General features: G+C 37.0%; 2 protein-coding genes across 2 annotated transcripts; both read right to left on the bottom strand.

The window, feature by feature from the left end:
* Positions 1-4,854: 4,854 nt before the first annotated feature.
* Positions 4,855-16,018, bottom strand: LOC139139068 (golgin subfamily A member 6-like protein 25). Its single transcript, XM_070707803.1, has 2 exons — positions 15,450-16,018; positions 4,855-6,024 (listed from the first exon to the last, which is right to left on the bottom strand). The coding sequence occupies exons 1-2, from the start codon at positions 15,556-15,558 to the stop codon at positions 5,234-5,236; spliced, it is 900 nt and encodes a 299-aa protein (XP_070563904.1). The 5' UTR covers positions 15,559-16,018; the 3' UTR covers positions 4,855-5,233.
* On the bottom strand, positions 10,244-14,767 carry LOC139139067 (uncharacterized). The gene is made up of 2 exons (XM_070707802.1): positions 13,029-14,767; positions 10,244-12,345 (listed from the first exon to the last, which is right to left on the bottom strand). The coding sequence occupies exon 2, from the start codon at positions 12,330-12,332 to the stop codon at positions 11,202-11,204; it is 1,131 nt and encodes a 376-aa protein (XP_070563903.1). The 5' UTR covers positions 12,333-12,345; positions 13,029-14,767; the 3' UTR covers positions 10,244-11,201.
* Positions 16,019-16,204: the final 186 nt, after the last annotated feature.

Here is a 16,204-nt window from a genome sequence, read left to right as displayed (position 1 = left end):
TCACTTGTCTCAATGTTTTCCTTGTAATGACTGACTGATTACATCCTAAAATATCGCAAGAAATCCACTATACTGTACAGTCACACCAATCACAAAACTTTAGCCATGCATCCACACATTGTGCGACATTTTTTGTCATAAATGAGGCCCACATGCACAGGGAAATTTGCCAGAATGTTTGTCATTATTACAGATTGTAGAAATATCAAATTTGTAACAATGAAAACCTCACAGGGCATTGTGAGGCATTTTATACATCACGTTTTCAACAGGGCCAAAATTAGAAAACACAAATTTCAGCAGTCATACAAACAAAAATTTCAAAGAATAGTCTTTACAATATTAAAGAATTTACATGGAAATTTTGTTTCATGGGAACAAAATTTAGAATATATGATCAAATTTTTCAGATTGTTTATACCAAAGTGAATGAAGTTTATCAGAAGGGCCAATTTTGGTGAGAATAATTATAATTTTGCAAAACATTAACCATCAATTGTTGAGAGGTATATTGCTAGAATATTCGAAATTTTGAGCATATTTAAAGGAATCTACCAAGTTTTTCCATGACACATTAATTTTTGCAAGTTGTTTTACAGAGAAATTTCTTCAATTATTGTTTTGTAATGTGATCAAGATGAAGTAAATAGTAACACAGGGTATGATGCAGAATCTCACCAAAATTTGGTTTTTGTATTACCAAAATAAATAACAGATGTAGATGTTGGAAACTATCGTGCATTAATATAAAATGATTGATATTTTGTTTCAATAGTTATAAATTTTATTGAGAGAAACATTTTTGATATTTTTTTTTTGTTTGAAATTTTGAAATCATATTTTTATTTTTCAGTTTTTTATGGTACAAATTGAACAATTGCAGCCAAATTTTTAAAAATAACGGATTTTTAAGAGTAAACAAGATTTCAATTTTACCAAGCATGAATCATCAATTTCAATCAGTCAAACTTGCAGACAGTGGGTCAAATCAACAAAATATTGAGCAAGAAAAATTAATATTTCATGATGAAATATTTGCAAAAATTAGGGCATAATGCGGCATTTTCTAAATTGAGGAAATTAGTCATATAGTACGTCAAAAAATTAGTGGGGAAATTTGGTATCCAGGAGAATCATGCAATTGAGAATCATGCAATTTAATCAATGGAAAATTATATTTAACACTTACAAAAAAGTATGGCCAAATTTGCTGCATTAAATAGGGTATGTTGTGGCATTTTCATTTCATAATTTGGTTTTCAAGAAGTAGATGACTTAGATAAGTTAGAAAATTTTGGTATATGGGAGATTCTTCCAAATTTTATCAGTTAAACATTAATGTGTTACAGTTTTGAATAAAGTATGGGCAGTTCTTGTGGCAAATGATTACATAGAGCAGAATTTTTGAAAATTATGATTATGATTATTTGACGATTATGATTATGTGGCATTTTCAAAGTCTGGAGGATTTTGGTGGCAAACAGTAATCAAAGACGTAATACAGGGGTGTCACACAAAAATATTATAATTAAGAAACAAACCAGTTTCCATTATTATCTAAGAGAGATTTCTCTGAAAAACATTTAACTTTTTACATTTTCAGTATCGGACAATCCGTAAAAAATTTACAGCACTTTGAAGTTCTGGATTTTTCAAAGTTTTTCACGGAAAAATGCCAAAAATGTGACTTTTTGATAAAATGACAAATTTAACTGAGTGTATTTTAAATAAATAAAATGAGGACCCCTCTATTTGAATAGATAGTAACAGTAAAAGTCCATTTGTAATAAATAAACAACTAATTGAGCGTAAATTTTGCAAATTTGTGAAACAGTAGGGTCACAAAGTTGGCCAAAAGGCCAAAATTTACTGGTGGTCAAATTTTGCAATACCTGAAAAATTCTAAGTTGAGCACAAAAACAGGAATTTACAGATATCTCCTTATAAAACCCTCAAAAAGGATTGGCTGCATTATCTACTAGGTAATTTTTGATGATCTTTCCAATGATGATATCATTTTTGGGCTAAACGGTACAGAAATACAAGTTTCCATGGCAACCATCCCAAAATTTTAAAAATAAGCATAATATTAAATATGAATAATTGATGATGACATTGAATGTAGCAAATAACTACATTTCAATCTTTTCTGGGTCTCACATACAAGTTCCAGTTTGACAGGGTAAGTATTAGTTTCCATGGCAACAGCATAAAGTCTCCCTAAAACAACGTTACTGGTAATCCGCAGACTTACACATGAAGTACATATACAAATTAGACAGTCTGGGAAAAGTTGCATGGAATGAAATCTGAAAAGTATATAGTACTTCATCCGGTTAAATGTTACATATTGTATTTACATGTTGCTATGGTAACCATATATGATACAAGTAAAGCAGTTCTTTGTTTTCAGCTGTCAGTGAATTATCATTTTGGTAAAACCGCTTATCATCCAATGAATAAAAGTTCTCTTATACCTGATGAAGTTCTCTTTGGTTTTTATTTCCTCCGACTTCGTTTTTTTGGAGGCCGGTGATGTACAAAGTACTTATTATAATATTGATTGTATTCTTTTTCAATTTTATCACAATTTTCAATTCTGAATAATCTGCCACTGTAATTCTGTGGGGTAAGAACTACTGCCGAACTGATTACAAATTGAGGGTGTGTAACTTGTACATCTGGTGCAAATGGCCATGAAAATCCTGTTCCCTGTCTCTGCATATAAGTGACGTTGAGTGTGCTGTCAGGATTTACAGACATGACACTTCCTGGGTACCAGTGGTCTTCATAAGCAGTTATCACAATGTCTCCTGGATTGTAGACCTTGTCATCAGGGGCAGAATGGTATGTGTCATCCTCTCCATCAGACTCAATGTCACTGCCACTTTCAGAAGAACTTTCCTCACTGTCACGTTTATTTTCCTCTGTTATCATCTCCTTTTCCCTGTCAACTATTTTAACAGCTCTCTGGGAGGCGCCAATGGCTTCTTTTGAGAAATTTGCCTTGATTCTACTGATCATGTCTGTCATTTCTTCCTGTTGTTCTTCTGTGAGTTCTGGCAATGATGATGATGCAATGCTAACATCCTGATCTTTCTCGTTTACAGGTTTCAGACCTCCAGCTTCTATAGTCTCGATGATTAGCTTGAGGTTTGATGTCAGCTCTTCAACTGTCAACTGTTTACCCATTCTGGAGAATTTCATCAGCGGAGCAATCTCACTGTCAAACCTGTAGGTTTCACGACAGAAGTTGATGTGTGCCTTGAGTCCACTTAACTGCTTTGTTTTTGTTTTCAGGTTTTGGACAAAGACATCTACATCTTCAGCTGACTTGCTTTCACCTCCATGCTCATTAATTTTCTCAAGCCACTCTCTCAGTTGATCAGACTTTCTTTTGCTCTTGTTTTCTTGTTCCTTGGCTTGCTGCTTCATGAGTTCCTCTTTCTGCTTTTCGGTTGCCATCTGTCTCTCCTTATATCTATTCATCCAGTTTCTTCTTTCTGTTCTTGCTTTTCTCATGACTTTGTTAAGGCGGTCATCACTCAGGCCATCAAGCCACTGGGCTGTATCAGTACATCTGTACATGACTGGTCCTTCATTGGCCATTGGGCCAATAGAGGGTTTGATTTGTTTCACATAGGCCCAATAGCCAAAGGTTCTCACCTCTCTTGTTAGATTTTGGCATTCCACTGGTTTCTTCCTTCGTTTGGTCAGAAACATTGTCAGGGATGCTGTACTTGCCATGAAGTTGGTCTATGAATCTTCTTTCAAGAAGAACAGTCAAGGCACTACATCACTCTTCCAGAGCCTTCTTTGTTCAGAGTCAACATCTTGATAGAGTGCATCAAATACACTGTCTTTCTTGACTGGTACATAGGTATTGTCATCCAGTTTAAAGAGTGCTGGTATGTCCCTGGACAACAGTGGAGTAGCATCATCACTCCATTCAGTTAACAAACTCTGCAACTGTTGTACTTGAGGAGTTACACCCTCTATGATATGCAGCTTATCATTCTCGATCCACTCCCAGTAGGGCTCAGTGATGTGTTTGTGCAGGATTCCAAGGGCTCTAGCACCAGCCAACAGTGGGCGACATGCAACATCTGCTTGAACTGCTCGAAGCAGTTTGTTTCCAGCTTTGACATATCCATCTGAAAACATCTGTGAAATATGCCGATGATGATAGTAGGTACCTGCGGCACATTTAAACATCACATTGAAGCGGTTGGCTCGGAAGGGCACAACTTTATAGCTGCTGACAGAATGCATGGATCTATATGTCGCAAAGTGGCCAATGCAACCACTTCTCTGGTCTCCACCAGGAGCTACTGCATCAGACACAGTCCTGATCAGTCTCTGAGTAGCCGAGTCAGTATGCTTCCATGAGTATTGACCTGTTTTATCTTGAAATTCTCGCAAGCCCTCTACTCCTAGCTTTCCATATTTTTCCCTCCATACTTCCTCTAATTGCTTCATGGCTTTATCGCAATACGTTGCCGCTCCAATCAACACATGCAGATTACAGAAAAAGTGATTCATTTCACACATTTTGGCCTTCGTCCTGTCATCTAAATGGTCCCAGTTTTCTGTAATTTCAGGTACAATGTTTGACCGGTACTCTTCTAACTTCTCATTGAAAAGCTTTTGAGTAGCTGCTTGGTCCCCCATTGTATTCTTGATTTTTGAACACAGGACTTTTGCAGTTGTTTTACTATCATCATCATCTATCAGCTCAGCCATTTTTGCCATGATGAAATTAAAGGCTTCAAGTTGTGTATCTGCATTGCCTGAATGTACTTCTATTAAACCGGATGTTCAGGTTTTCCCTTTGCCCAACGTCACTTCAAAGTCAACAACTTTTTGTCCATCTCTGGAGGTACCATCACTATGCTGGGTTGCATGTGTGCAATTAGACAATTCTTCTGCAACCTGTATTGATGAAACCAGGTTTGCTTCAACAGGAATCAGTCTGCAAAATGTCTCTCCAGGCAAATCAGTTTCACTTACACTGAATTTGCCTATCATCTGTAGGACAGCAGCAGCAACTTTGCTCATATTTTTTGTGCTGACACCTACACTCCCTAGAGTCATATAACACCGCCGCACATCATTAGTGTATAAACTGTTGGAATGAGTGCCATTCTTCAGAGTGAGTTTCTTTCCCTCTCTTAATTCGTGTACATCTGACTCAAGTCTGTCCACTTCTTTCTTCAAATCTTCACATTTTTATTCAGATCTTTAATTTCTGTGCATTTTTCTGTGAGTTGTTGTGAAAATGTCTGTGATTTATCCTTTCGTTTGTAATAGTTCCTTGAATTTCACAAGATGCTTGTTTTTCCAGTCTTTTCTCCAAAGATGATATTTTTTCATCCCTTTCCTCAATTTGTTTCTCCAGCTCTTCTATTCTCATTTGTTTTCGTTTTTCTCTCCTATCAACATTATGTGGCTTGTAGTGACTTTCTAGTTCATCCATGTTTGTTTTCCTTTTAGCCAACTTGGTTTCCTCTAACTTAATCTCTTTCTCCATTTGTTCATAATCTTGTAGAACTGATTTTACTTTACTATTTTCTTTGTATGCATCATGTAACTGTTTTTCAAGCTCTTTGTTTCTCTCCTTTTCAGCTGACACCATTCTGTCAAACCTGGCTAACTCTCTCTCTTTAATACCAGTATCCTCTTTCCTGCAGGTGACATTTCGTGGCTTAATTACAACATATTTTGTTTCTTTCAGACAAGTTATTGCTTTTTCATCTTGATTTCTAACAGCCTTATTTCGTTTGTTTCTGATAGATAACCAAGAGTCTCTCAATTTCTTTTCATCAATTGGCACTGCTTCTTTTCCAAGGAGATTTTGCATCCATATCAAGGCATCTCTCCATGTTGCATTGGTATTTTGTCTGAATTTGTCAAGTTCACTTACTGCCATGTGGGTTAGGCATACAGGGGATGATGACACAGTGTGCAAACTATGCACATTTACACCAAGTTTTTCACACTCCACTCCAATGAAATCACCAGGATCTGGAAAATAAAGATCAAATACTGAGTATATGCTGATTCTAAATTCCATAATTTTCATTCAGAATCTTTATTATAAATACTTGACAGGGCTCGAAATTAGTGGTATTCAGGGTTCTCCCCAGCCAAAAACAGCGTCGCGGCCCGCGACGCTATCGTTCAAGCCCGCGACGCTTTCGATCTCACAGTGACGCTATCATTGTTACCCGCAACGCTATGAGATTCAGCGGCAAAATGTTCACAATGGCACCTACTGGTCGACGTCCGTACGATCACACAAAAGGAAGACAGATTATTTGTAGCTTCTTTGTTTTACAATGTCCTCCAGTTATTACTCCTTTCAATTTGTATGAATAGTGTTAACAACAGAACAAGTTCACACGTCCCACCCTTGACGGTACCGGCACCGACTCATCCAAAGAAATTGTAAAGCTAAAGGACAGAAAAAATTGACAGCAAAAGTCAGCGACGATTTCCGCTCTTAATTGACGAAATATTTTCAAATCAAAATCAAACTGATTACACAATCCCTAGCTACAGAAGTGGCGATTTGATGAAATTTCTGTTAGTCTCACATCTTGAAATAAAAAGTAAACTGGAACGAAGACATCATCACTATAGACCCTTTTCATAAAGAGGGCGTCCTTTAATTATGACGTCATTTACCGAACGAAAGCGTAATGAAAGCGAGGTCAGTAGGTCCTGTCAGAGGGTAAACAAAGCGCGCAGTTACGAACGATAGACGGTGTTACAGCAGAACTACCTGAGAAATTTTTCTAGAAAGGTAAGGTATTCAACATTTCTCTACCTTAACATTCCAAGATAGGGCTGTTATGCTGGTTTAACCGCACTTTTGCCACTGTGTGCAGAAAATGTTTGTCATCTCTCTCGCGACCGGTCGCGAGACGTTGTCGTCTGCAAAAAGTGCGCTGAACAGTCGCTCTTGATTTGTGCTGATACCGATACCCTACATCTATAAATGTGTCGTAGAGTTCAATAGACGTATGCATCGATGTGAAGTTGTTGGGTCGGCAAATTTCTTTAAACACCCCTGCATTGACGTTGTAGGTGTGTGTAATACACATAACATCGGAGATACTCCGCAGGTGACACTTCTGACTTCCGTGCTTCGAACTATTGATTGCCAACCATGTCATCATAATCGTAGAGCATTGTGAAGCTTGTAACTTGAGATGAAACTTAGCTTGCAATATCAAATAGTTGCTTAAATGAACTTGGATTTCATGGCATACGACAAATGATGCCATAGTTTTAACCGGAATAGCATTCAAGTAGTGCATCTAATTGTATTTGTATTAGCTCTGTGCATCTTCGCTTGCCAAGGCCTGCTGTTCGAGCAGCTGGATGCTTCCCGAAATCAGGGTAGTGGAAGAAGACTGTCTGGCTAACGAGCCGTGCGAGCGGACGATGTCTGGCAAACGAGCCGTGCGAGCGGACGATGGCTCTGCGTGGCAGCCTATGGCTGTGTGTTACCGGCAGTATAGGGTCTCCCACCAGGCTATATATAACGCCGGTAACACACAGCTCTGCCACGCTGAGCTATATTTCTCTGTGACTCGTGATTGAGTCTGAGTTGATTTTATTATTTATTTAGTTCAATATGTTGATGTGTACATTGTAGATCTAATAATGGCGGTAGACACGAACTCTGTGAGTGAAACCAGTATATCCCTGACAGAAGATGACATACCAGGGGCAGCATTGAATGGAAGGGAGCCAGCAAGGTTAACCAATGACGAGCTGAGATTCTGGTTGAAGTGTAGAGGAGACAAACCCAGGCAGAGTATGACTAAAGCAGAACTTGTGGCAAGGTATTCCAGCAATGCAGTTTCTTGTTCAGTTTTCAATGAAATACAAACTCTGTATGTTGATACACTACTTGTTATTCACATGATGAAGTACAAGTAACTGTTAATTGTCTGCATGTATGTTATCTTGTTATTAAGTTGTATGCAATATTACTGAATTTCAACAAACATCAATCTGGTAATCTTCAAGGGAAGGGATCTTGTTTTATTCTTGTTTTCAAAGCCATGATTGAATAGGACTTGATTTAAGATGATGTCTACCAAACACATGTACATTTTTTTATAAAAATGGAAACCCATTGTCATGGTGACTAAATCTCAATTTTCTTAAGACAAAACAATTCACTAGGTCCCATGTTCAAAGGTATACTAAATGGATTATACTATATTTATATTTTTCAGAGTGCATCACTTTATTGCCAACAAAATAGATACCATTGTTGATCCAGATCCAAACAACATATATACAGAGCTGAAAAGGAGAAGCCTGGGGTTAACAAGAAATAATAAATTAGCAACTACTCAACCATCTACATCTATTCAAAGCTGTTTCCCAGTGACAGGATGGGGCACATCACTTGAGAAACTGCCATTGTTTTCCCGAGCCCAGATGGACCACTATGCAACACAGGGTGGTAAGGCCTTGCACAGACATAAAAGAGGAGAAGCAACTTCATTTCAGCGTGGTTCTGTATTTCATCATGAGAACTATATTTTTAACCTACAGACAGCAGTTTCAGAATCCTTCTTCTTTGGTAAATCAAAATGTTTTCACAGCTACAGTAAAACCAAAGATCCTCATTCTCTAAAATTAGCTCTGCATTTAGTAAGTGGTGAGGTGTTGTATGGCCAGTGTACATGTGTTGCAGGTAAATCTGGTTTTTGTAACCACATGATTGGGCTTATGTTCCGAATTTGTGAATTTTCGCTATATGGATACAAAGATGTAAATGATGAAAATCTACAGAAAGATTTGAATGGTAATATTCCTGTGACATCAAAATTACAAAAGTGGAATCAAAGACGGACTGATGGAATTGAACCCACAGCAGCTATGGATGTAGCTGTTAAAAAGCTTAAAGTGGGCCAGAAAAATCAGGGGGAAGCAGTGTGCTGTACTTTGTATCAAGCTGTAAGAGGTGATGTGATTAATGTTGACAATGAAGTAACATTAAAAAAGAATTGTGTTGACAGAAACCCCAAAAGTTGTGCAATGTTGATCACTCCTTTGAATGATACTACAAATATGATTGATACTAAAGCTGGTGAAATGCCAAGAGGTTCAGTGTTAAGTTATCAGTTAGCACCAAGTGAATCCAACTTTGCTGTTTATATTTCAACTAACCCTTCTGCAAGAGTTCCAGTAAATTACCGTTGATTAGTTACCCTACATATCCACTATCTTTAGTGCCAATTGAATCTACAGATAAACAAAAACCTGACAGTCTCAAAGCTTTAATAACTCGATCAACTTAGAATTGATGAAAACACTGCTTCAAGTATTGAGGTTGATTACCAGGGCCCAGGCAGTTTGTGACAGATGTTGGGATACTGCAAACTGAGGATAAGTGCCTCAACATTTTTTGAAGTTTGCACAAGAAAGTGCAACTTTTAATACTCTTGCTGAGCGATTACTAATGAAAAGCCATTTAGGTCAGTGAGCACAGAACACGGAAGGATGTTTGAAAAGAAAGCTTTGGAGGCTTACATCAAATTTATGCAAAATGGTGGTTACAGTATAACAGTATATAAATGTGGTTTAGTTATTGACACAACACAAGGTTTCCTTGCATGTTCCCCTGATGGTAAGGTTATAGACATGAGTGCTGATTCACACTTTGGTATCTGTGAAGTAAAATGCCCTGAATCCAAAAAAAACATTACACCATTAGATGCATGTTTTGACCCAAATTTCTGCAGTGAAAATATTGATAATAAACCAGTTTTGAAACAAACTCACAGATATTATTATCAAGTACAAGGCCAGATGGCCATCACAGGTGCACAGTGGTGTGATTTCATCATCTACACCCACAGGGGTTTAAGTGTTGAAAGAATAGATTTTAACTATGCATTTTGGAGAATGATGTTTCTAAAATTGAATGATTTCTTTGTAAATTTTTATGGACCATGTGTTATTGCATCTCACAATGCAACACCACAGTGAATTATCAATTTCATATTGTCAGACTTTGAAATATTCTTAGATCCTGTATGTCTAATCTTTGTGAGACAAAAACGTTAAGCCAAGTTTTTACACTAGAGTGAAGTTTGCTTTAAAATACACTCAAAAGACAGAAAATACATCATCCAATATAGATTTATTCAACATTTATTAAAATATTATATCAGAACCATAGCTTTTATTTATATTTATATTGACTGATCAAATTTAATTATAGAGCACTGAAAATTCTACATTCTAAAAGTATTTTTATTGCTGAAATAAATAATTGATAAAACATGTAAATATTATTGTAAACTAAAGTCTCAGTTATTCTTTTGTAAATAATTTACTGAGAATATATGATCTCTTGGTGTAAATAATCCACAGGTTGTATAAATATTTAAAATACCAGTTTTATGATTACAGTATCAGAATATACATTTTGTCTTTTAAACACTTTTAACTATTTATATGTGTAATTTCACAGAATATATAATTGAAAGGCTTTGCCACTTTTAAAAATCAATGTTGATATACATATATTTATGATGACGTGTGACTATAAGATAACATTTACATAGGCCAACTCTGTTTAAAATTAATGTATTTCTATTTATTTACAGAGTTCACTATGTTCTCAAATGTTAAATATTTTGAAAGAAATAATGTTATGAAACGCACTTGACTGAACATTTAATAAAACTACTTTTTTGCAATGAACTAGAAAAGTGAGTAGACTGCTTGTGTACATTTCTCTTTCTACATACTTATAATTGGATCGTGAAAATTGCAAAGAAGTGCACATACTGTCCACATTTGGTTGATGCTGCCAAACATAGACAAAGGGAATACTTTGTCCCAAATATGAAATTTTTTTATTTTATTGATGGCTCTCTCAACATGTATTCGTTCTGCAGCTATTTCTTGAGTTTTAACAACTTCACCTGCATCAAATTGATTTCTCTTCTCAAGAAATGGGGGAGTGTTTAAAGAAACACCTTTAGGCTTTAGAAGGTCTGATATGGTGAATCCCTTGTCTGCCATCACAGAGTCTCCAACATCAAAATACATATCCAGAAAACCGCTTCTTTTCACCATTTCACGGTCGCTTATTGAACCCGTATATAACTGGCTCACAAATGTGATACCACCCGATGGAGAAATTCCTATTAATCCTTTCATGGTCACGTGATTTTTGTAATGTGAAAACAATTCATTATGTAAAATAAGAGATGATGGAACCTCACATTTATTTCAGTGCAATCAATTATAACCCTGGTTGATGGATATTTTTCTTTCATTGAGAGTGGCATTGTTGCTGAGATAACATCTCTTGAAGGCCATATGTCAAGACTGCCTAGTTTCAAATACATATAGTTTACCCAAGTTACAACGATTCTGCTTACTGTTGACGATGAAATATTAAACAGGTTGGCCAAATGATGTTCAGGAAAACCTTGCCGTAATCTGCAAAGTATTAAAAAAAATTCATCAAGAGGTTCCAGAGACCTTGGTCGACCTAACTTATTTCTGTGGAAATTATTCCTGGTACCTGAATTATCCATGTTACATTTCTCATTTCCAGTATTCCAGTATCTGACATTCTCTCCATTTTCTCCTGTATCTAAAAATTCAAAAACATCTAGGAAAGTCTTGGTATCAGGAAAACCAGTATAGAAAGCTATATCATTGTCGGAATCTAAAAATCTGTGTACACTAAAAGCAATCTGACAGTGCTTTTCATCCACAGCTATTATTTCATTTTTTAGTTCAGTTATTTCATTTCTGACCTTCATTAATTCCTTTTCATAACTGTCTTTGAGAATTTCAATTTCACTCTTCAATTTTTCTATGTCTATGTCTTTCTGTAGATTATCTTGTTTCAACTTATCTATGTTCAGTTTATGTTGCATGATCAGTTCCTCAGCATTTACTGTGTCACAGGTATTTTGACACTCCCCTAGGACTGTTTTTGTTGTCACTGTGTCTTTAACAGTTGAGTTTGTGGATTCAGCTCTCCATTCTACAGGCGTTTTCCTATTCTGAATCAGATTGGTCCACGCAAATTGTGATGGCACCGCACTGTTACACAAGAGTCTCTTTCTTGTTAGTGTGTATCGGAAGTCATCTTCCTTGAAATGCAGGGAACAGACCTTGGTACTTGAAACAGCTGCATTGGGATCTCGCCTTATTGCATGACGCCATTTCTTCACGAGGTCTGTATCGCGTGGGAAATTAAAGAAAGATACCTTGTGACCAGACACTCTCCGGTAACCCTTACCAGTACAACCAGGAACACAGCAATTAAGGGGCATGTTTCAAACCTCCCTGTGGAAAAAAATTCCGAGTTAGCATGTTTTCACAGCGATTACATACCACCACAGTCCCTCTATCCACTGTCGCTTGATGGACATCAAGAAACAACGTCAAAATGATCTGAGCATAAATGAACATAAACGTGACAGTGTGGCTTAATCCCGGCTGTTTCTAACAGCATATTCATGTCATTGTTAGGCCTGAGTCTGTATTTACCTGATTTACGTAGTATGAACAAATCCATCTCTTCAAATGTATCAAGAACTGCAGTCGAGAAAGTCAGCAACTTATTGTACAGTTTAATTCCGTACTTTCGTGTCCTCAACCATTGACTGTGAGGATGATCGAGGCACCACCATCAACGATGCCTCAACGATGTTCAGATTTATCCGATTTAAGTTTACAAAACCGGGTATACAGGGGATTTAATTACACTAGAAATATTTATGGTGTTTCACTTTCTATAAGCGTGCTCACATGTTGTTGTCAACCTGATATGTCGTGATCCAACGCATGCATTCACGAGCTCCGACAGTGGTACAACGTCAACCATTTCAGCTGCAGACGACAACGTCTCGCGACCGGTCGCGAGAGAAATGACAAACATTTTCTGCACACAGTGGCAAAAGTGCGGTTAAACCAGCATGACAGACCTATCTTGGAATGCTATGGTAGAGAAATGTTGAATACCTTACCTTTCTACACAAATTTCTGAAATTTCTCAGGTAGTTCTGCTGTAACACCGTCAATAGTTGGTAACTTCGTGCGCTTTGTTTACCTTCTCCAGCTGACAGGACCTACTGACCTCGCTTTCATTACGCTTTCGTTCGGTAAATGACGTCATAATTAAAGGACGCCCTCTTTATGAAAAGGGTCTATACCTCCATGATCTGATCATGTATGCTGCCGATCAACAGCATAGCCTAGCATAGTGAACTGTCTGTCACCGCACCGGCATGGGTTGGCTACACGTACAAGCAACTCAACTTTCCAAGATCAAACGGTCAGTATCTTGTGAAAACAGCCACATAGCAATGAAAATTGTTATAGTCAGAGGTAAAAACTCTTAACAGATGGAGTGTTAATTGCTTTAAACAAATGAAAATGCATATGAAGAGAATGAAAACCCACATCGCGTGCGTGAGTGAAAATACTGTAAACAATGGCGGATGTGACATCAGAGTGGGACTCTTCTATTTTGGTACCGGGGTGCGCAGGATCAGAGAACCCTGATAAACGTACTGAAAAAACGTAGCATTTTCCTTGCGATGCTGTCACGGGAACTTCTATGCCTCATTGTTTTACATCTTTTAATAGTTTCTTTGATCTGAGCAGTTTTACCAACTGTAACGGTATATTTTACTCTGCTACCCTTTCTTTATTGGAGCATGGAGGTAGCTGATGGGAGTTATGCAACTTAGTAAGGATGTACTAAATTTTGAAAAAAAGTCAGTCGAGGGGCTCTACTCCATAAGTACCCTGTTTTGTCAATTTTTGGTGAACACGAACTATATGCAAATTTTATGCAAATATTTGAAAAACTAATTATGCAAATATTATGCAAATTAGCCGCTACTCTATGAAAAAATCCTAGGGAGAACCCTGGTAGTCTTGCGGCAGTTGACATCTAACTTTGCCATCCTGACTACAAAATTAAAGATGACTCAAAACTTTCAGAGGTCATTGCTTCCAGCAAGACTTGATAGAAATACCATGATCAGCAACACTTAATGTTGTGTACTACCCACAAAATGACCTTGCTTTTACAAAGGTTTTCATGATTGAACTTGAGAGTTGATATTATATAGTAAACTAGTAGTGTGCACAATTAAAAAGTGGCATTTGAAAGGATGATCATTGAACAAAGTAATAATCCAAGATCAAACATTTAGAAAATTGTCAATGTGGAGGTCAAATGTCACAGTCCTTTGAAGTTTGTTTACCTCACCCTAAATGAGTACCGTATTATGTTTACAGGTGATCAATCGGTGGACTTTACTATGTGTTTTAAACTGTTGCATGTATATATCACCCGTCAGCAAACATTTCATAATGATTTGTACGTATGTATTTGTATATACAGCACTATACATATACAGGACAAGTAACAGTCAGTCTTATCGGTCAGTTTTAATTGTACCTGTTGAAATAAAAAGATGTTTAACAGTTGAAAAATTCACAAGGGGCCCCAGGGATTTTCCAACTTTATTTCTGAGCAAGTTATTCTATCAAGATTTTACCTGTTGACTTCCAACTTTTGAAAATGTTTATCATGTCGACCACCATCACTAAAAGTTAATTTCGAGCCCTGCATGGGGGTAATCCACTACAAAATTCAGTATCAACAGTAACAATGAACTTAAAATTAATTACATTGCATTTCAAGTGCAATACAAATTCGTCACAACATAATTGTATAACTCAAAGTCTAAAAATAAATAAAATAAATGATTACCTTGTACATGCAAAGAAATTATACATTATCTGTAATTGATAATGATAACAATAATATTTATATTAATATAATATTAAAAAATAATGATAAAATAATAGTATTTATTCATTATTTTTAGAAGCCAACATGACAAAAACTAGTTGAGCAACAAAATAAATATGTTTATGCCTTATGTATGTCAATTTCATAAGGTAAAATCTCAAATATATGAGTTAATGTGATCTCACATTTTAAAAACAACTGTTGTCATGACCCTGTCAAAAAATCATCGTTGGAACTGAAGAATTAGATGGCGAAGGATTGGAACAGCTGATCGAGGGTGTCATGTGATTTGGTCGCGTTGTTGACCTCATGACCTGCAGTAACTATCGTCCTGAATTTCCAAACTAATATTTATTTTCCAATGATAAGTTGGCAAAAACCAGCACTTGCCAGCGAAAAACCGTAAAGTTTTCGCAGGCGAACTCGGCATTGATTCAAAAACGGAATGACAATGATGCATTGGTAACGGCCGCCGGCCAGCCGGCGACTCGACTCGACGGTATTCATAGCAACAATGACGCTTTCTCTAGAACACATACAAAGTTCGCGAGACTAAAATCTGATAAAAAATTCATTCAGTATTCCTCTAACCAAAAACATCTTTGAAGTTCTGACTTACCTGTCATTTTATCACTGAGCGTTGCGCCTTCAGTGGTTCGGGCGGCGAAGTCCTCATTATCGGCAAAGCTTACGCGTACGCCATGGCCAGGCTCAAAGGTCGCGGCCATTTTGTAGTTTGTTTTGACTGGAAACAACAGTGGCGGGAACTTTAACCTTTCATCGGGGTTACAGTGTCTCACGTGACACTATGAATTATGCATCCTTTGAAAGCTCTAATGCTCTAGAATTAAATTTTGAATTCCGATTTCATATATTCTGAGTTTGTTGGGTTTTAAAAACATTTCAAAATGTTTGGCCGATCATATCTCCGCCAAAAAATATTTCGATTGACAATCGGAAACAAGTTCCATGTAGCTCGAATCGTGGTCTTTCAATTTTTGCATACATTAATATTAAATGAGGTTGGGGAATTCCCGGAATTCTGTTTACGCACGACTTGCCTTCCGGGTACCAGTGACCGCCTACGCGTACTGCGGCGGCCGGTACCGCAACACAGACATTTTGACCTTTCATTTTTCGGGTTTAAAACAAAGAAGACTACCAAAAAAATTGAGTTTTGATAAGATATAATATGCGGTTTTACCGTATGTTTTTTACATTTTATTTGACCCGTAATCAACTAGTTATGACTCAGTGTGAGCAGTTGAACGGACGTGCGACACCCCTAGTAATACAGGGAATTTGGTCAAATCAGAGAGAAATTGAGAGGGAAAAACTTTGGTGTAAGGGAGATTCTCCAAATTTGGTCACAGA

Source organism: Ptychodera flava, chromosome 8 (assembly GCF_041260155.1).
Source record: "Ptychodera flava strain L36383 chromosome 8, AS_Pfla_20210202, whole genome shotgun sequence".
NCBI classification, from domain to species: Eukaryota; Metazoa; Hemichordata; class Enteropneusta; family Ptychoderidae; genus Ptychodera; species Ptychodera flava.
Note: the sequence above shows the minus strand (reverse complement) of the source record. Positions and strands in the feature narration are given on the sequence as shown.